The 22,302-nt window shown below is 39.8% G+C and overlaps 1 protein-coding gene across 2 annotated transcripts in view; it reads right to left on the reverse strand.

Moving 5' to 3' along the window:
* The window catches only part of SMARCA1 (SNF2 related chromatin remodeling ATPase 1), an 89,209-nt gene that overhangs the window by 32,278 nt on the left and 34,629 nt on the right, over window positions 1-22,302 (reverse strand). For both annotated transcript variants that reach the window (XM_081081298.1, XM_081081297.1), the window contains 5 exons: window positions 18,653-18,785; window positions 17,929-18,077; window positions 15,413-15,532; window positions 1,276-1,386; window positions 831-944 (listed from right to left, as the gene is read on the reverse strand). In XM_081081298.1, the coding sequence (XP_080937424.1) occupies window positions 831-944; window positions 1,276-1,386; window positions 15,413-15,532; window positions 17,929-18,077; window positions 18,653-18,785 (627 nt within the window). The remainder of the gene's footprint in view (window positions 1-830; window positions 945-1,275; window positions 1,387-15,412; window positions 15,533-17,928; window positions 18,078-18,652; window positions 18,786-22,302) is intronic.

The raw sequence follows: 22,302 nt of genomic DNA on the forward strand, positions 1-22,302 counted from the left end.
GAGCTTTTATAGGCACATTACAACATCTAATCAAAATAATTGGGCATAGTCCCACTTGTGTTAAAGGCTCACAAAATAAATTTTAAAACACATTGTCCAGTTCATATAACTGAAATTTTTCTAAAATTATAATGTTAATATTTTTATAATTTAATTTATACTATTGGTTATACTTCTAGTCATCCCTTTTTGTTCACTAGTAAGTCAATTTCAACATATAGAAATATGATATGCAATAATTTTCAATGTGATAGCTTTAGTGTGATAACATTAAATTTCACTCACAAAAATGGGTTCCTATTTATCAATATAAATAAGAATTTTGAATTCCAAAATATCATTTTTAAATGATATAATTTATTGTCATGTTTATCATTAATACCTGTGACCACAGTCTACTAATCACCAACAGGGCTTTCATCAACCTTGAACAATAAACTCAAAAATACTATTTCTTGTTCATATTTTTTAAAAAATGATAAACTTTCCTATCATTTATCATACATTCACTTCTACCTAATCACATACCTGTTGTTCTTTTACACATTCTTTAACCACTTGAACACTAGCATTATTAAAATAATATGTTATTATAACTATTTTAAAATACTGGAGAATTCTCCATTAATCTGATATAGTGATGATCCTACTGGCAATTAAGTAGATTGATGTTTTACTTCTAGTTAACCCTCTTTGGTTTTAAAAACACCACTATTTTGATTTACTCTTACATCCTCTCAAATTAAAATAAAACACCTTCTAGTCTAGCTGAATAGATTATATTAGCTTAAAGGATTATATAACACTAGTCTAAAAAATTTAAATTTTACCTTATAGCCTATTGTCTTCCTATAATAAAGAATTTCCTTTTCCAGGAGCTCAAATAAACGTGGTGGGAAAAACTGAAAATCCTGAACATTTGGCTGTTTTGAAGGTCGTGGAGCCTGTGGGGGGGGAAAACGCATGATATATACATATATATATACATACACACACACATACACACACATATGTGTGTGTATATATATATACACATATTTTTTCAGTACATAAGGTGAACATATTTATTTTTTACTATTTTTTATATATAGAAAAATGAATACATGAAATGAAATCCATTGATATGGCTGGGCCATTATCAAGTACTTTTCTGTATTATGGTTATATTTTAGGGACTATGATTTAGCACTAATAGAAATAACTGATTCACAGACGATGTTACAAAAGAATTCTGCTGTAGGACATAAAAACTGGCCTCATACTGTTGTCTTTTACCTTTGGAACCTTTGGCTCGCTGACACGTAAAGCCTCTCTAAAGTAGGCATCCACTGCATAGTTTGCTTTGCGTTCTCGTTTAGGAGGTTCAATCCATTCCACCATCCCGGGCTATACACAACAAACAAGAATGAGGAGTTTAATTACTCTAAACCGTTTTATAAAAATCAAGCACATCAAGGTTGCAGAAGCATGAGAAAACCAGAGCCCTTAGGAAGAACCAAAACTTGCTTTTTTTTAAGTCACAAATATGCATCCCAAGGGCCAAAACCTTGCCCTGTATACCAAGTTTAGGTGCAAGGATGGTTTTCTTTTTCTTTTTTTTTTTAAGTAAGTTTAAAATTTGGTTCTTCCTTAGCAATTGAGAAGAATTTTCACAATCTGGTTAGTTTTTTATGCCTAATAAATAAATCCATGGTGGGGTAAAAGTAGATAAACCTACTTTTTCCCCACCCTGTAGTAGCTACTAAAGAAAGAAGACTCACATTGATTCTGGTGACTCTGTTAAGTGCATGAATTAGAAAATAGCTGAAAGGGGTAAATGATGAATATCAATATGACAGGCACATATCCCTTAAAATCAAGATAGTTTTTTATTTTTTTTTTTTTAAATATATTTTATTGATTTTTTCACAGAGAGGAAGGGAGAGAGATAGAGAGTTAGAAACATTGATGAGAGAGAAACATCGATCAGCTGCCTCCTGCACACCCCCTACTGGGGATGTGCCCGCAACCCAGGTACATGCCCTTGACCGGAATCGAACCCGGGACCCTTCAGTCCGCAGGCAGACGCTCTACCCACTGAGCCAAACCGGTTTCGGCAAGATAGTTTTTTAAATGAGACTTCTTCGTAAGGTAGCTGTGGAAAAAGTCAGTGAAATCAGAATGACCTGAATGTGAAACCAGGTTTTGCCACTTTACCAATTGTTTAACTTTGGAGAAATTATTTTTCCATCTGTAAAATGGAAATAATAATACCTACCTTAATGATTAAATGTGAATATATATGTGAAAGCATTAGGTAAACTGCCAAAAGATCAATGTAAGTTATTATTAAGCATCCAAAGTGGAGTAAACAGTGAGTTTTACAAAACTTCACCCCAATAGCAGCTAGAAAATATATTTTAAAAATAAGCAGACAAAACTGACAATACAAGTTTTGGAGTCTATAGGAATAGTTTTCTTGTTCAAACATTTTTCTTTATTTCATAGTGCCTAGCCTAGTGTCTTTACACAAAAGAGGCCATTAATCTACAATTAATGGTACCACTCTAATCTTATCTAAGGATTGAGTTCCAAATTTGGTATCATATTTAAAGACTGGAGGATGTACTCAGATTACAGGCTCAATCCCCAGTGTGGGGGGCGTGCAGGAGGTAGCTGATCAATGATTCTCTCTCATCATTGATGTTTCTATCTCTCTTTCCCTCTCCCTTCCTCTCTGAAATATATATATATACACATACACACACACATATATATATATTAAATAAAGAGTGGATGATAAACTAAGATCTAAGATGACTAGGATGGTTAGAGATCTCAGTGTCTAGAGAAGTAAAGACTAAAGAGACATAATGGTGGCATCCACATAGGTAAAAGTCTATCAAACAGGAAAGAATATAGTTCTTCATTGATTCATAAGATTAAAAACAACATGGACAGTCACAGGAAAGTAGACATCTACTCAATATAATTTAATACGTCTTAAGTATCTACTGTATTATTTGCAAGTCAGTGTCAAGGATACAAAGATGAATAAAATATTCTCTTCCATTATGAAGCTTATAAATCAAACTAGAGGCCCGATGCAGGAAATTCATGCAAGGGGCTCGGCCCTCACAGTCCTGGCTTCATCCAGAAAGTCGTCCAGAAGGACGTCTGGAAGGTCCAGCTGTCTGGTCTAATTAGCATATTATGCTTTTATTATTATAGATAAGAAATTTTCTGAGAACCGGAGAAAATAAAACAATGAAATGAACTACCCTAAGAGTAGAATTACCAACATGACCACAGTCTCAGGCTGGATAACTATCATAGATACTATAATGAGACTTCTTAATTACAAAAAAGATTAGAATAAATAACCTCTAAGGTCTCTTTTAACTCTATCTAGACTTATGAAATACCGATAGTATAATATGAATTTACATAAAATGAGAAATACCCTGAGCAGTGAAATGAGTTTTGTTTTTCTTCCCCTCAGATGGATTAATGTGGGATAATAGTAATATTTTATAAATAACCAATATTTTATTTGTCTCAATTGGGGTGAAAAATAAATCAATAATAACTTCAATTAACTTTCTAAAAGTAATGTATTTGGTCATTTAAACTATACTTTTTTGAAGGTCTAGGTACCCAAATTTGAAATAGCATTAAAAACCAATTCCTGAACTTTTAAAAACAGAATAAATCATGCTGAATTAGTTTGTTTCAGACTGCAGTACATTAATACAAACTTATTCAGGTTAATTTATTCAGTATCAATATCAGTCATGACTTAATCTACCAGGTATAGTTGTAAAGTACTGCAAGTGGTTCAACAAATCATTTATGAAAATCTACCGCACTGTGTAACTCCCATGATTTAAGTATAAACAACATTCTTGCAAGTTTGTGATTCCTTCAAACAATAGTATGAACCTATTTTAAGAACCTATCCAGGAAATATGAAAAGACAGAAATAAAATATAATCTCAACTCAAATACTTGGAAAAAATCTGATTTGTCAGACATTCAATTATAAAAATATATCATCATTAAAATTTCTCGTTATCTGTACATCATTGGTTTGCTAGAATTAGAAACACAAGAAAACCAGTTATATTAGAAACAGACAAGTACTTTACTAAGTCTAATTTACCTCTAAGAATGTAGATAAGAAGCTCCAATGATATTTAGACTCTTCACTGTAATACTTTTCTACTTTGTAAAACACTCCTAATATCAGTAAGCCCATGGGAATAACTATAAAATTTATACAATTAATATCACATAATGAGATCTAGAAAGCATATTAGGGGTACAATTTCTAGCATGTACATGTAGGCCTTCACCTCTATCTCATCACAATAAAAAGTAAATAGTCAGAATTAAAGTTATAGATATAACTAGATAGATTTAAGTCAAGACACTAAAAACTACCTGAAATAATGAATGCAACAAAGCATTATAAGCATACTAGTTGCACTGCAAACTAAAATGGCTCATCTCTCATTTTTTCAGTAAAATCAATATCCAAGAATAAGGGTTTTTTTAAATAAAATTCACTTCTGAAGTTAAAAAATACAACAGCTTTATAAAACCATTTGAGTAACAAAATAATGATATAATTGTATTAAAACTCAAAAATAAAATAGCTGCCCTGGCCAGTGTGGCTCCATAGAGCATCGGTCTGGGCACTGGAAGGTTGTGGGTTTGATTCCCAGTTAAGAGCATGTACCTGGGCTGCAGGTTCAATCCCCAGACCTGTTATGGCGCCTGTGGGAGGCAACCAATCAATGTGTCTCTCTCACATTAATGTTTCTCTCTCTCTCTCCCTCTTTCTCCCCTCACTTCCACTCTCTCTAAAAAAAAAATCAATGAAAAAAAATATCCTCACTCCTCTGGTGAGGATTAAAATTTTTTTTAAATCAATGGAAAACATATCCTTGGGTGAAGATTAACAAAAAATTAAATAAATAAAATAAATAAAAATAAGTATCCATGAGCCCATCCTACATAATAGCGAGCTAATATGCTGATTAGACTGGATGGTGGAACGACCTTCCAGAACAAACAGTGGGTGAGGGAGGGGGGTGCAGGGCCTTGAGGCAGCTGGGGGCTGTGAGGGCCTACTCTTGCACGATTTTCATGCATCAGTCTCTAGTGTTGATATAAATAAATGGGAAGGGACAGTTCTTCCTTATTACAAAATCCCATTAATAAATGTAGATTTAGTAATGAAGAAAAATTTTAAAAATTACCATTAAGCAAACACTACAATAATAACTGCTGTAGGCAAAATCCACCAATAGATGTTAAAATCAGTGAGTAAAAGTTTGAGGAATATCTTCCCCCAAGATATTTATCAACTACAAAGGGGAAAATGGTTATCCTGCAGTGGAGAAACCCAGCAGACATCACTTCAACTAAGTGATAAAGGTTAACATCTCCAGTAGTAAGATACAGTGGCATCGGAAAAACTAAGATGGCGGCATAGATAAACACCGGGAAATTGCCGCCTGCCACAACATTTGAAAAATACCGCAAAGGACAGAGCAGACATCATCCAGAACAACAGGAAGCCTGGCTGAGTGTAAATTCTACAACTAGAAGGAAAGAAGAGCACACTGAGAGCCAGAGGAGCTGCGGAGGTGAAGTGCAGAGGTACGGCGGCTCGTGCACGCACGGAAAGGGGGTGGCACCTGAGGACGCGGCTGTTTATTTTTTAATCACAAGCTACCGACTGCTCTGAACTCCGGTTCTGTGAAGTCTCTGGGGACCCAGGACTCATACGGGGAGAAGCTGGACTGTCGGGCAGCGGGCGAACCTGAGTGCGGCTTTCCCTCAGAGGTGCTTGCAGCAATTATCGGGTCACTGAGATGCACGACTCCTTAGGAGAATCAGCCATAGCTGCTTTCTCCGCCCTTTGACTCCCTGAGACCCCGCCCCACCCAGGCTGCGGCAGAGGCTTTTGCATGTGAATGTACCTAACGGCAGCCGAGCCAGGAAGACCCAGAACTTCCAAGAGAAGGCCCAAGGCCCCGTAGTGGCTTGCATTGCTTCACAGCTGAGCCTCTTCGTGGCTCCTGCTGTGTGGCCTCAGGCAGAGGCTGAATTAGCACCTCCTTAGATCCAGGAGCCACTGTACCCAGTGGTCAGAGGGGGACCATCCAGATTGCAACTCCTCAGATCCATAAGGGACACACTCAGGGAGCAGACTCAGTGAGCACCAAAGCCCCACTGAAGCAAGTCTTGCCCCAGAAGGGTGTCTTCAGCACAGAAGTTCTCCCACTTCAGACACAGCTGATTCTCACAGCCAACTGGCCTGGAGGTCAATTCCTCCCAGTGATCCTACAACAACCAAGGCACCAAGAGTGCACCAAGAGTGTCCACCTCAGGTAACTGGGGAGGCTGAGCCACTGGGCCCTACAGGACACCTGGAGCGCAGGGCCACTCTATCAACACAGGGAAGCAGCCAAAATGCGGAGACAAAAAAACAGGTCACAAATGGCAGAAATGGAGGAAAGCAAACGACTGGATATAGAGTTCAAGGCCACGTTTATAAGGTTTTTCAAGAATTTTATGGAAACCGCCAATAAATTTAATGAATCCCTCAATAAGTATAGTGAGACCATGGAGGGCATGAAAAAGGACCAACTAGAAATTAAGCATACAATGACTGAAATAAAGAATAATTTACAGAGATCCAACAGCAGACAAGAGGATCCCAAGAATCAAGTCAAAGATTTGAAATACAAAGAAACAAAAAATACCCAACCGAAAAAGAAAAAAGAAAAGAGATTCAAAAAATATGAAGATAGTGTAAGGAGCCTCTGGGACAACTTCAAGCGTACCAACATCAGAATTATACGGGTACCAGAAGGAGAGAGAGGGCAAGATACTGAAAACCTTTTTAAAGAAATAATGACAGAAAACTTCCCCTACCTGGTGAAAGAAATGGACTTACAAGTCCAGGAAGCACAGAGAACCCCAAACAAAAGGAATCCAAAGAGGACCACACCAAGACACATCATAATTAAAATGCCAAGAGCAAACGATAAAGAGAGAATCTTAAAAGCAGCAAGAGAAAAACAGTCAGTTACCTACAAGGGAGTACCCATCCGACTGTCAGCTGATTTCTCAACAGAAACCATGCAGGCCAGAAGAGAGTGGAAAGAAATATTCAAAGTGATGAATAGCAAGAACCTGCAACCAAGATTACTTTATCCAGCAAAGCTATCATTCAGAATAGAAGGTCAGATAAAGAGCTTCACAGATAAGAAAAAGCTAAAGGAGTTCATCACCACCAAACCAGCATTATATGAAATGCTGAAAGGTATTCTTTAAGAAGAGGAAGAAGAAAAAGGAACTCTTACCATTTGCCACAGCATGGATGGAACTGGAGAGCGGATAAATACCACAGGATCTCACTCATTTGTGAAATATAATGAACAACATAAACTGATGAACAAGGACTGATCCAGAGATGGAGAGGCATTGATTGGACTGTCGGGCCTTGGAGGGAAGGTAGGGGAGGGGAGGGGTAAGGGAGAAAGATCAACCAAAGGACTTATATGCAAGCATATAGGCCTAACCAATGGACACAGACAATGGGGGGGTGAGGGCATGAGCAGGGGAGGGGGGTAGAGGGTAACGTGGGGACAAGGACACATATGTGATATCTTAATCAATAAAAAATATATTAAAAAAAAGATACAGTGGCATCATATGTTCCCTGGTATGATGTACTGAGAACAAAATGGCATCCCATCCATGGCATTCTTGCCAAAAATGCATAAATTTCCATGAAAACACAAGAAAATGTCAGACAAACGCAAAATGAGAGACAGACTACAGAATAACTGACCAATACTCTTCAAAAGTGTCAAGGTTGAGAAACCAAGATGGCGGCATAGGTAAATACCGGAAATTGCTGCCTCACACAACCACTTCAAAAATACAACTAAAAGACAAAATGGACATCACCCATAACCACAGGAAGGCTGGCTGAGTGCAAATTCTACAACTAGAAGGAAAGAGAAAACCACACTGAGACTCAGAGGAGGTACGGAAGTAAAGTGCAACGGTACGGAGGCACATGTGGAAAGGGCTGGCAACTGAGGACACGGTTGTTTTTTTCAATCGTGAGGGAGTCTCAAGCTCCCCATGGCCCTGAACTCCAGTTCCGGGTGAGTCTCTGGGGACCCAGACTCATACGGGGAGAAACTGGACTGTCTGGCATCAGTCGGAACTTGAGGGTGGTTTCTCTCAGAGGTGCTTGCAGCAATTACCGGGACACTGAGATGCGGGGCCCCTTAGGGCAGACCTGAGGAGCAGCCATAGCTGTTTGCTCAGCCCTGTTGATTCCCTGAGACCCCGCCCCACCCAAGCTGTGCCCAGAGGCTTTTGCATATGAAAGGCCTGCGCTTTGCAATCTGAAAATTACCTAACAAACTTCAGCTGGGTCAGAGAGACCCAGAACATACAAAAGAAGGCCCAAGGCCCCACAGCAGCTTGCATTGCTTCACAGCTGGGCCTCATCTGGGCACCTCCAAAACCAAAACAAAGAAGTGGAATCTGCAGTTCTCTTTGTAGCTCCTGCTAGGTAGCTTCAGGCAGAGGCTAAATTAGCACCTCCTTAGATCCAAGAGCCAGTGTACTCAGTGGTCAGAGAGGGACCATCCAGATTACAACTCCTCAGATCCATAAGGGACACACTCAGGGAGCAGGCTCAGTGAGTACCAAAGCCCCACTGAAGCAAGTCTTTCCCCAGAAGGGTGTCTCAGCACAGAAGTTCTCCCACTGTAGACACAGCTGATTCTCACAGCCAATTGTCCTGGAGTTCAATTCCTCCCAGTGATACCTACAACAATCAAGGCTTAACTACAAGACTGTGCACAAAGCCCACAAAGGGGTGCACCAAGAGTGTCCACCTCAGGTAATTGGGGAGGCTGAGCTACTGGGCCCTATAGGACACCTAGCACAGAAAGCCACTCTATCAACACAGGGAAGCATAAAACATGCGGAGACAAAGAAACAGGTCACAAATGACAGAAATGGAGGAAAGCAAACTACTGGATATAGATTTCAAAACCACACTTATAAGGTTTTTCAAGAATTTTCTAGAAACCACCGATAAATTTAGTGAGACCCTCAAGAAATCTAGTGAGACCCTTGATGATATGAACAAGAACCAACTAGAAATTAAGCATACACTGACTAAAATAAAGAATATCATACAGAGTTCCAACAGCAGACTAAAGGATCGCAAGAATCAAGTCAAAGATTTAAAATATGAAGAAGCAAAAAACACCAAACCGAAAAAACAAAAACAAAAAAGAATCCAAAAATATGAAGATAGTGTAACGAGCCTCTGGGACAACTTCAAGCGTACCAACTTCCGAATTATGGGGGTGCCAGAAGAAGAGAGCAAGATATTGAAAACCTATATGAAGAAATAATGACAGAAAACTTCCCCTACCTGGTGAAAGAAATAGACTTACAAGTCCAGGAAGCACAGAGGACCCCAAACAAAAGGAATCCAAAGAGGACCACACCAATACACATCATAATTAAAATGCCAAGAGCAAAAGACAAAGAGAGAATCTTAAAAGCAGCAAGAGAAAAACAGTCAGTTACCTACAAGGGAGTACCCATACGACTGTCAGCTGATTTCTCAACAGAAACTATGCAGGCCAGAAGGGAGTGGCAAGAAATATTCAAAGTGTTGAATAGCAAGAACCTACAACCAAGATTACTTTACCCAGCAAAGCTATCATTCAGAATTGAAGGTCAGATAAAGAGCTTCACAGATAAGAAAAAGCTAAAGGAGTTCATCACCACCAAACCAGCATTATATGAAATGCTGAAAGGTATCTTTTATGAAGAGGAAGAAGAAGAAAAAGGTAAAGATACAAATTATGAACAACACATACACATCTATCAACAAGTGAATCTAAAATTCAAGTGAATAAATAATCTGATGAACAGAATAAACTGGTGAATATAATAGAATCAGGGGCATAGAAAAGGAGTGGAATGACTATTCTCGGGGGGGGAAAGGGGTGTGGGGGTGCGGGAAGAGAATGGACAAAAATCGTACACCTATGGATGAGGACAGTGGGGGGGGGGGTAAGGGCAGAGAGTGGGGTGGGAGCTGGATGGAGGGAAGCTATGGGGTGAAAAAAGAGGAACAACTGTAATAATCTGAACAATGAAGATTTAATTTAAAAAAAAGTGTCAAGGTCATGAAAGACAAAGAAAAACTGAGATCACAAATTAGAAGAGACATAGCAACCAAAACATAATGTGGGTTAAGAATATGAGAAGAGGAGCCATAGCTTGGGGGAAAATATTTGCAAATGACATCTACACTAATAAAAGAGAAACATGCAAATTAACCATCACTCCGCTATACCCACCAGCCAATCAGGAGCGAGTATGCAAATTAACCCAACTAGGATGGTGTTGGCCATGGAGCTGGAGTGAGCAGGAGGCTTGGGTTGCCCCCAGGAATGGAGGAAGCCAAGCTTCCCACCTGACCTGGCCAGCCCTGGGCTCCACTCAAGGCTACAAAGTTTCAATTATAGAAAATAAATAAATCCCAGATACCTGCTTCCAGCCCACCCTGGCCTCTGCTCAAGGAGGTGCTGAAAAAAACAAGAAAAAAAGAAAAGGAGAGGCTGGGAGCTTGGGTCGCCAGGGGGCATGGCCACCCTGAAAATGGCCATCAGTCCCTTACCCAGGCTGGCCAGGCACCCCAGCGGGACCCCCACCCTGATCTGGGTCACCCTTCAGGGCAAACCAGCTGGCCCCCACCCATGAACCAGGCATCTATCTATACTAATAAAAGGATAATATGCTAATTAGACTGGGAGACCTTCCAGATGTTCTTCTGGACAAAGCCATGGTGGCGGGGCTGAGGTGGAGGCAGTTAGAGGCCAAGAGGGGACGGCAGTTGTAGGTGATCAGGCTGATGGGGGGCGGGGCCGTTGGGGGTAAGCAGACCAGCAGGGGGGCCAGTTGAGGGCAAGCAGGCAATCAGCGGTGGTCAGTTGGAGGTGATCAGGACGGGGGGGGGGGAATTTGGAGTGAGGAGGCCAGCAGGGGGGCAGTTGGGGGCAAGCAGGCCAATGGGGAGGGAAGGTGGGGCGAGCAGGCCAGCCAGTAGAGTGGTTAGAGGCAATCAGGCAAGCAGGCAGGCAGGTGAGTGGTTAGGAGCCAGAAGTCCCAGATTGTGAGAGGGATGTCCAACTGCTGGTTTAGGCCCAATCCCTGTAAACCGGCAGTAGGACATCCTTTGAGGGGTCCCAGATTGGAGAGGGTGCAGGCCAGGCTGAGGGACAGCCCCCACACACACAAATTTCATGCACCGGGCCACTAGTATCTGATAAAGGACTATTATCCAAAATATACAAAGAACTCTTAATATTCAACAATAAGAAAATAAACAACCTGATTAAAAATCAGCAAAAGACATGAATAGATATCTCCCAGAGAAGATATACAGATGACAAATAAACAAATGAAAAGATGCTCTACATCATATGTCATCAGGGAAATGCAAATTAAAACAAGATACCACTACACACATATTAGAATGGCAAAAATCCAGAATACTGACAATATGAAATGCTGGTAAGGATGCATAACAACAGGAACCTGCATTCATTGCTCAGGGGAATTCAAAATGGTACAGCCACTTTGGAAGACAAGTTTGTCAGTTTCTCATCAAACTAAACATACTTACTATACAATCCATCAACCATGCTCCTTGGTATAAACCCATAGGAGTTGAAAATGTATGTCCACACAAACCTTTGCACCTGGCTTTTTATAGTAGCTTTTTTCACAACTGCCAAATATGAAAACAACCAGCATGCCCTTCATTAGGTGAATGGATAAATAAACTGTCTAATATCCAGACACTGGAATATTACTCAACACTAAAAGAAATGAGCTATGAAGCCATGTAAAGACATGAACAGAGCTTAAATGTATATTGCTCAGTGAAAGAAGCCAATATTAAAAGGCTACATACTGTGTGATTCCAAATATATGACATTCCAGAAAAGGCAAAAAAAATATCTGGAGAAAGTACAAAGATCAGTTGTTGCAGGGTTTGAGGGGAGGGAGGGATTAATAGGCAGAGCACAGAGGATTTTTAGGGCAGTAAACTATTCTGTATGATACTGTGATGGGAGATACAGGTCATTACACATTTATCTAAACCAGCCGTGGGCAAACTACAGCCCGTTTGAAATGAATAAAACTAAAAAAAAAAAGACCATACCCTTTTATGTAATGATGTTTACTTTGAATTTATATTAGTTCACACAAACACTCCATCCATGCTTTTGTTCCGGCCCTCCGGTCCAGTTTGAGAACCCACTGTGGCCCTCGAGTCAAAAAGTTTGCCCACCCCTGATCTAAACCCATACAATGTACAAACCAAGAGTGAACCCTAATGAAAACGATGGACTTTGAGTGATGATAATGATATGTCAGCGTAAGTTTGATGGTATCAAACATACCACTATTGTGGGGATGTTGATAATGAAGGAAGCTGTGTTTGTGTGGGGGTAGGAGGAATATGGGACTCTATTTTCTGCTCAATTTTGGTATGACTCTAAAACAGTTCTTAAAAAAACATTCTCTTTTTTCTTCAATTATAGTTTACATTAAATATTATTTTGTATTAGTTTCAGGTGTTCAGCATAGTGGTTAGACAATCATATACTGTACAAAGTGTTCTCCCTGATATTTCCAATACCCATGTGGCACCATACATGGTTATTACAATATTATTGACTATACTTCCTATGCTGTACTTTATATCCCCATGACCTAGAGGGTATTATGCTAAGTGAAATAAGTGAGTCAGAGGAAGACAAATATCATATGATTTCACTTATATGTGGAATCTAAAGAACAATATAAACACACAAACAAAATAGAAACTCACTGATACAGAGAACAGACTGATGGCTGCTAGAGCAGGGGGAAGGGGACAAGTGAAAAAGGTGAAGCCTTAGCAGGCTTGGCTCAGTGGATAGAGTGTCAGCCTGCGGACTGAAGGGTCTCAGGTTCGATTCTGGCCGAGGGCACATGCCTGGGTTGCGGGCTCATTCCCCAGTAGGGTGTGTGCAGAAGGCAGCCAATCAATGATTCTCTCTCATCATTGATGTTTCTATCTCTCTCTCCTTCTCCCTTCCTCTCTGAAATCAATAAATATATTTTTTAAAAAAGAAAAAGGTGAAGGGATTTATAAGTACAGATTGGTAGTTACAAAATGAAGCTGTTTTTCAAAATTGCAATGTGGGATCCTGGACCATATCCCCTGTTGATTTCCTAGATTTGATCATCTACACTAATAAAAGACAAAGATGCTAATTGATCATACCTTTGCTATACCCACCAGCCAATCATAAGAGTATGCAAATTAACCCAACAAAGATGGCCGTTAAATTTGCATACTGCACGTGGGGCAGGCAGCGCCAGACGCCACCCGCAGAATCCGGACTGCAGATCGGGGACCGGGGAGGCGGGGCGGGCAGCACCAGATGCCACCCGGGAAGGCGGAGCCAGTGATCGCCCTGGCCAGAAGCCTGAGGCCTGGGCAGGGGCAGAGTTGGCGATCGCATGGGGCTGGGGGTCCCCTGCCCAGGCCTAACGCCCCAGCCAGAGGCCTGGGCAGGGGCAGAGCCTGAGATTGGAGCGGGCTGCAGGTCCCCTGCCCAGGCCTAACACCCCGGCCAGAGGTCTTAGGCCTGGGCAGGGGATCGGAGCGGACTGGGGGTCCCCTGCCCAGGCCTAAGGCCCCAGCCAGAGGCCTGAGTCCTGGGCAAGGGCAGAGCCAGCAATCACACGGGGCTGGGGGTCCCCTGCCCAGGCCTAATGCCCAGCCTAAGGCCTTAGGCCTGGGCTGGGGCCAAGCCGGGGATTGGTGTAAACTACAGAGGAAACACCTTTTCTGACCACTCATTGGCTAAGCTCCCTGGTAATATTCTTAGTAATTTGAGTAATAAGAATCCAAGAAGGTGATGTAGGGTTTTTCCACCTCACTCCTGGAGAAAAAAACAAAGGTCTGCTGCTGGATGGGCTAAGAAATGTCATATCCTGCCCTAGCCGGTTTGGCTCAGTAGATAAAGCCTCAGCCTGCCTACCACAGGGTCTGGGTTCAATTGTGACCAAGGGCATGTACCTAGGTTGCAGGCTCTTCCCTGGCTGGGGCCCAGGTCAGCGCTCATGCAGGAGGCAACCAATCAAAGTGTTCCTCTCACTTTGATGTTTCTCTCTGTCTTTCCCTTTCTCTTCCACATTCTCTAAAAATCAACGGAAACATATCCTCAGGTGAGGATAAAAAAAATAATAAAGAAATGTCATATCCTACGAAAGATACATCTTGAAAATGCCTAAAGAAAGTTGTCATTTTTTCATGGTAAAGGGACTGGAGTCTGTGTTGATGAAAACACCTTGGTGGCTGCGGTGACTAGCAGAGGCTGCAGCAGCGGGGTGATGGGGCTGGTTCCTTCCCCTGATCAGCCCGGTTGCCTCCCACAAAGGGAGGCCAGACTGTGGCGTAGGCCCACTCCCCAAAGGGAGCAGGGAGCGGGCCTAAGCTGTCAGTAGGACATCCCCTGAGGCCTCCCAGTATGTGAGAGGGGGCAGGCTGGACTGAGGGACCACCCCCCAGTGCATGAAATTCGTGCACCAGGCCCCTAGTTGTATTTTAATAATGTAAGTTGTTAAAATTAAGGAAAGCTAAATGAAGGATATATGTGGACTGTGCACTATTTTTTGCAATAAAGTCTAAAGTCATTTTAAAATAAAAAGTTTTAAAATCTACAGTCACAATTCAATTAAAACAAACAAAATAAATAAAACTCCCATTTCTTTAAAAGATTCTTGCTATTAACGTAAGGCATTATTTCATTCACCTTTAACAAAAGTCCTTCTATCATTTAAGTAACTATGTGTTAATAATATTATCACTAATATATTTAGTACTAAGTGCTAAGTACATTGTTCTAATTACTTTATGAATATTACCTCATTTAACCTCAGAATCATTCTAGGATATTACTATAACTTCCATTTGACAGGTGAGAAAAATGGGTACCCAAAGTCACTTAGTGATAGAGTTGGGATTTCAGCTTCAGAATCCAGGAACTCAATGACACTCCTACAGTGATTCTCAAAAACAAAAGTAGTAGTCATAGCAGCAACAGCAGCAAAAATGATGATGACAATACTGGTAATAACAAACCAGTAAAATATATTAAAGGTAACCCTTTCATGAGATCTTCTGACTTACATCAAATTTCACTGTATAACTGAGAACTGTATTAGATAAGTGCCAGTGATGTTTATAATTGTTATGGGGAGAAATGATCATTTGAGAGTCTAAGGGTTGCGGATAAAAAGTTACCTTCTGTTTTTCTCTATAATCTTCTCCTTCAAACTTGTACAAACTTTGTTCAGTGTCCATTCTAAAATTTCTCAGAGAAGACTCTCCCATTTTCTGCAAGCGTTCATTCATCTCTGCAGTCTACATTTGAAAGCATTGAAATTAGAAAATCATCACTGAATTAGTATACTCTATGTTTTTAAAAAGTCAAGTTTTGACACGAAATACCCAATCTGTTAACTTATAAGGTAAGGATACAATGCTGACATCAAACTTAAATATAAATTTAACTTGCCCCAAGTATTTTAAATACTTAAGTGGTTCATCCAAAGTATTCTTCAATTACGCTTTCTTTAAAATCTTTTATCATTGAAGATATAACCAAATTATATTTTCTATTGCAAAATTTTAATGGGACAAATAGCTAGTACAAAAATACAGGAAAACATGGATTAAACAATTGGCATACTAACACAAGATTGCTCAAAATTCAAGATAATATCTGATACATGGAAAGATGCTCAATATCACTAATCATCAGGGAAATGCAAATTAAAACTACAATGAAATATCACCTCACAGCTGTCAGATCGGCTATCATCAATAAATTATCAAGCAACAAGTAATGGATAGGATGTGGATAAAAGGGAACCCTTGTGAATTGTTAGTGGAAATGTCAATTGGTATAGTCACTATGGAAAACAGTATGGAGGTTCCTCAAAAAAATTAAAAATAACACTATCATATTATCCAGCAATTCCATTTCTGGGTATTTATCTGAAGCAAAGACAATAACTTGAAAAGATAGCTGCATCCCTCATGTTCAATGCAGCATTATTTACAGTACTCAAGACATGGAAATGACCTAAATGTCCATTGATATGTGAATGGATATAAAATATATGGTATATATGTATACAATGGAATAGTATTCAGACATAAAAAAAAGGAAATCCTGCCATTGGCAACACTTGGATGCACCTTGAGGGCATTAAGTGAGAGAACAACAAAAACCATGTGATATGTGGAATCTAAAAAAAAACACCTCATAGATACAGAGAACTGATTGGTGGTTGCCAAAGACAAGGGGTGGGGTCAATTATAAAATAAGTCCTGGAGATATAATGTGAATAAACAAAAAAATATGGTCTGAAAAGTAAATTCTACCAACTTACAGAAAATATAGCAAATAGTGAACATAGAAAAATACCCCATGGGGATGAAATCAGCAAAATCCAAACTGTAAGCAACTCAAAAGGGAAATAACCCAGTTTCTATACCAAATAAATTACAAAGAAAATAATACATAAAAGAAGGGAGAATTACAGATTTTTAAAAATATAGATGACATATCAACCAATGGCAATGTATGAACATTATGTGTACTCAAATTAAAAAAAAATTTAAAAAGTATAGCTACTTGTGAAACAATTAGAAATTTTAATACTAACTGGATATTTGATATTATTAGTGATTTATCAGGGTTTTCAGGTAGTGCAATGCTATAATTATTATGTTTTTAGAAAAAGTTCTTACATTTTATTTTTTAACTTTATTTTTATATATTTAATTTATGGTGGTAACATTGGTTAATAAATTATATATATATCAGGTATACAATTCTATAATACCTCATCTGTATATCATATTGTGTGTTCACCACCACAAGTCAAGTCTTCCTCCATCACCATTATTCTCCCTATACCCTCTTCTACCTCCTCCCACCCCCATTCCCTCTGGTAATCACCATACTGTTGTCTGTGTCTATGAGGGGGTTTTTTCTTTGCTTAATCCCTTCGGCTTTTTCACCCAGTCCCCCAACCTTCCTCCCCTCTGACAGCTATCAGTCTGTTCTCTGTATTTAGTCTGTTTCTATTTTGTTTTTTAGTTTATTTTGTTCGTTAGATTCTACATATAAGTGAAATCATAGTACTGGCTTCTTTCACTTAGCATAAAGCTATGGAACATTTATACAATGGAATACTACTCAGTCATAAAAAATAAAGACAATCTTACCTTTTGAGACAGCATGGATGGATATGTCTATTTTTGTTTATGCTTAAAATTATCCAAAATAATTTGTGGCAAAAAGCAAATTCAACAGAAAACCAGAATATTCTGCAACAGCTTATTATATATACCTTAACAAATAATGCTTTAATATTTCATGAAATGTGCACAAAAGATTTTTAGTTAACAAAATTTATCAGCAGACATTTCTTAATCCAGTGCAAAAAATATAGTTCTGATATATGTGCTTAAACACAAAATTTATTTTGTTTTTATACCAACATTATTTTCAACAAGCATGTAGTATAAGGTCACTCAATGTTAAACTCTGGTTCATAGTCTTTCTTAAACTAAAGAAACCTAAACTACCCCAGGATATAAATCTACAATTTCTTAGAGAGGACATGAGTCTTTTGAAGAATGAGGTTTAAAACATGTATTTGAAACAACGCAAGTACAAATAGCATGTTGATGTATGTTGATTTCAAAACAATCCATCATGAAAACAAAATGCCATTTTAACTAACCTTCTTTTCCCCCCTTTCCAGAAGAGTTGTAATGTCTTCATCTGTCAGCTCACTTTCCTTAGAAGCAAAAACATGAGTGGCTCCATGACGTATCATTTGCAACATTTCCTCTTTGGCCAGCTTGTTAGACTGTTGGTCAATGAGTCTTCCTAATAGTGAAAATAGAAGTTGTATATATTCGACTATATTCCAGAGAAAGCATGGCATAACAGTTCTAATAAGACACCACTACATTTATCCATAAGTAAAGCTTTATAAGAACAAAAATTAGTGAGCTTTAAAGTTATTTTTAATTAACAGCTCTACAAGTTTTTCTTCTATCATACCTTCTATTTCAACATGAATTTCCTTCTGTAAAATTCAGCTAAAACTCAGGACAGAAACATTTTTTCAAGTACAAACTTCACTTTTTAGATCAAAATTTTCTGTATGGAAAGATACCCTCAAGTACATGTTTAAAAAAATTTTAACTCAACATTTTGCCTGTCAAAAGACATTGACATTCAGCTATAAGCTATTAATGCTTAACTAGCTTATAGTGAATGCAAGGCTTTAGTTTAAGATTTAAATTAGCATTTTGTTTTAAAAATTGACATTTTTCGCCCACGAAGCTTGCAAATTTTGGTCAACTTTCACTAAAAGTAATCTCCTTTAAAGAAAGTTTTTTTGCATATATTTTTGCAAAAAAAAAAAAACACCTAATTAAGTTCATACATATACATACCTTGTTGTATAACAATTGAGTCAAGTCTCAGTTTTATCTCAGCTCTTTCTACAATCCTTTCTTCAACAGTGTTGTCAGTGATGAGACGGAACACACGTACTGGCTTCTTCTGACCAATACGATGTGCTCGATCCTGATAGAAAAAAAATCTATTATAAGATTTTGTATTCTAGATAAAAGGTAGTATAGCCACCATCTGCTATAAAATTCTGAAACTAAAATTAGTTCCTAACCTCTCTATACCTACAATTTTTTTTAAAAGCATGATGACTATAAAAGGTAAAGCCCTACCATATAAACTACCAATTCCACTTCTGGATATTTATCAAAGAAAACAAAAATACTAATTCCAAAAGAAATATGGACCCCTATGTTCATTGCAGCATTATTTACAATAGCCAAGATATGGAAGCAACCTAGGTGTCCATCAGTAGATTAGATGAGTGGATAAAGATGTGGCATATCCATACTAAAAAAAGGCTAGGTGGCCCTTGTGCCCTCACGTCATCACAAAATGGCCACCCCCATGTGGTCACAAGATGGTTGCCCCCATGTTGTCACAAGATGACCGTCAGAGGAGGGCAGTTGGGGATGATATCAGGTCTGTAGGGGAGGGCAGTTGGGGGGAGACCAGGCCGGCAGGCGTGGGCAGTTGGGGGTGATCAGGCCAGCAGGGGAGGGCAGTTGGGGGCGATCAGGTCAGCAGGGGAGGGCAGTTGGGGACAATTGGGCTGGCAGGAGAGGGCAGTTGGGGGCGATCAGGCTGGCAGGGGAGCAGTTAGGGGCAATCAGGCAGGTGAGCGGTTAGGATCCAGCAGTCCCGGATTGTGAGAGGGTGCAGGCTGGGCTGAGGGATAGACCGCCAGTGGATGAACTTTGTGCACTGGGCCTCTAGTATCTATCTATCTATCTATCTATCTAATCTAATAATAGAGGAATATGCAAATTTGTCCATTACAGCGTGACGTGAAGACTGGATCAGCAGGCTGCGAACCTGCCCTCTGCTGTAGCAGCTGCAAGGCCTGGGGTAGGATAGGATACAATAGGCGCAGGAATGGAAAAGGGAAGGAAACTGCACACAGAAGGGGGTGGCGACCGCAGGAGGGCGGAGCAGGTGCGCCCAGCGAGGGGGGGGTCGCAGGCAGTGAGGAGCAGGGAGCCCCGCCCAGACACGGGAGGAGGGCAGTGGTGGCCATTGGTGGGGAGGTGCTCACAGGTCCTGGATGAAGTGGAGGATTGTCCGAGGCCTTCTCGGCAGAGGTGCTCCTGCTTTTGTGGCAGCAGCGCCCAGGCCGTACGGGCCTCAGCCAACCTCGCTGGGCCGGGCGTCCTGGGCAGGGAATGGGAGCAACACAGCGGCAGGGAAGCCGGGGAAGGAGGGATGGTGAACACCTGGCTGGGCTGAGCCCTGGGCTGAGGGTTAACGCCCGCCCCACAACGGAAGCTTTAAGAAGGGAAGGAGGGAGGGAAGAACTTTATAAAGGAGTCAGTAGAGAGCAGAGTTAAAGAAGGTAAGAGGATGTGTGAGTGAACTGTAGGAGCTATAATGAAAATCAAGTATAGCTGTGTACTGGGAACAGATTTTAAAAGTAAGAGTCAGAAAAGCAAAAAGATAACTGATAGTGAATAATTAGGCAGGTAGATACATATTAAAACAGTGGAAGTAAGTAGAGAAGAATGTGGATGAGAGTGAAAGAGGGAGGGAAGAAAAGTTTTAAAGGGGAGCCAGTAGGACTTAAAAGGAGAATGGGAAGTGGGAAGAAGGAAGAAATGGGGGAGGTCCAAGGGAGGAAGTGAAGAAAAAAATTAAGGTGGGAAGGAAGGAAAAGGGTAGGGAGGGGTAAAGATAAAGGAAAGAAGGAATGTGGGGAGGGAGGGAGGGTAGGAGAGAGATGGGAAGGAGGATGATGAAACAAAACTAGGAAATAAGGAGGAAAGAAAAGTTTACAAATGATGAGTCAGTAGAAAAAAGTGTTAAATGAAAGAGAGAAAAATTGTGTGACAGGGAGAAGCCAATAAGGAAGTCAAATACAACTATGTGTGAAGGGGGTAAGATTTTTTAAAAAGTTTATAGGGGCAACCAGGCCGGCAGGGGAGGGCAGTTAGGGGTGACTAGGCCAGCAGGGGAGGGCAGTTATGAGGATCAGGCTGGCAGGGGAGGGCAGTTAGGGGGATCAGGCAGGCAGGTGAGCAGTTAGGAACCAGAGGTCCCGGATTGCGAGAAGGTGCAGGTCGGGCTGAGGGACCCTCCCCATGCACGAATTTCATGCACCAGGCCTCTAGTATATCTATATCTATATATATATCTATATATCTATATATCTATATCTATATCTATATCTATACCTATATCTATATATATGAAATACTCGGCCATAAAAAATGAAGTCTTGCCACTTGCAACAACACAGATGGATCTAGAGGGCATTTTCCTAAGTTAAATGAGTTAGAGAAATACAGTCATATATTTCACTTATATGTGAAATCTAAAAAACAAAGCAGAAATAGACTCATAGATACAGAGAACAAACTAATGGTGACAGAGGGGGGATGATCAAGAAGATGAAGACGATTCCGTGGCACAAACATTCGGTTATAAAATGAATCACGAGGATATAATATATAGCATAGGTAATATAGTCATCATTACAGCTTTGTGAACTTACCATGGTGGTCACTTCACAGGGTTTACAAATGTTCAACTAGGTTGTATACCTGAGACTAATATAATACTACATGCCAACTATATAAAATTTAAAAAAAAAAAAAAACTAGAGAGAGCTAAAAGCTGCTTTACTAAGTTACTAAATAATTTTTAACCCACTAAGTCCAAACACCTTCCACACGAGCAAGGACTTTTAGTAAGGGACAAAGTAGTTAACAAGTGTTGCTATGGTAGCAAAAGTCAGCTTTATCTCATCATCGAACACTTCCTTCTGCTTGCTGAGGCAATTCAGGAATCCGTAGTAGAGTCATAAAAATTAATTGGATACTAATATCCTCACTGTATATTGGTCTAGAATTGGTCCTATGGTTTATAGTTGGTAAAGCTGACAGGTGGCAAGTTCTGATAATATTAAAACATCTATGGCAGTGGTCGGCAAACTCATTAATCAACAGAGCCAAATATCAACAGTAAAACGATTGAAATTTCTTTTGAGAGCCAAATTTTTTTAAACTTAAACTATATAGGTAGGTACATTGTTATTAACTTAATTAGGGTACTCCTAAGGCTTAGGAAGAGCCACACTCAAGGGGACAAAGAGCCGCATGTGGCTCGCGAGTTGCAGTTTGCTGACCACGGATCTAGGGGTAGTGGTTTTTAAAAAACAGAAGCTGCTAGAGCAAATAGGTGAAGGGAGGATGGTAGTTGAGAAAATATCATCAAAGAAACAAAGTTCAAAACAGCTTTTGTACTAAATATAAAAATACCAGAGTCCAGTTACACCTTCAACACTGAAAGAGAATGCAGCATCCCTACACATATTTTAAATTTCAAACTCAAATCAGTAAATTGTGAAACAGCAATACTCAAAAAATTTTATGGAAATAAAGGTTATCATCAGTAAGTTTTCCAGTTCAGTAACACTGTAACTTACTTGGCTTTCTCCTAGTTATATCAAGCAGGTAGTTCGGTACCATGCTAAAAG

Source organism: Myotis nattereri, assembly GCF_964212035.1.
Source record: "Myotis nattereri genome assembly, chromosome: X".
NCBI classification, from domain to species: domain Eukaryota; kingdom Metazoa; phylum Chordata; class Mammalia; order Chiroptera; family Vespertilionidae; genus Myotis; species Myotis nattereri.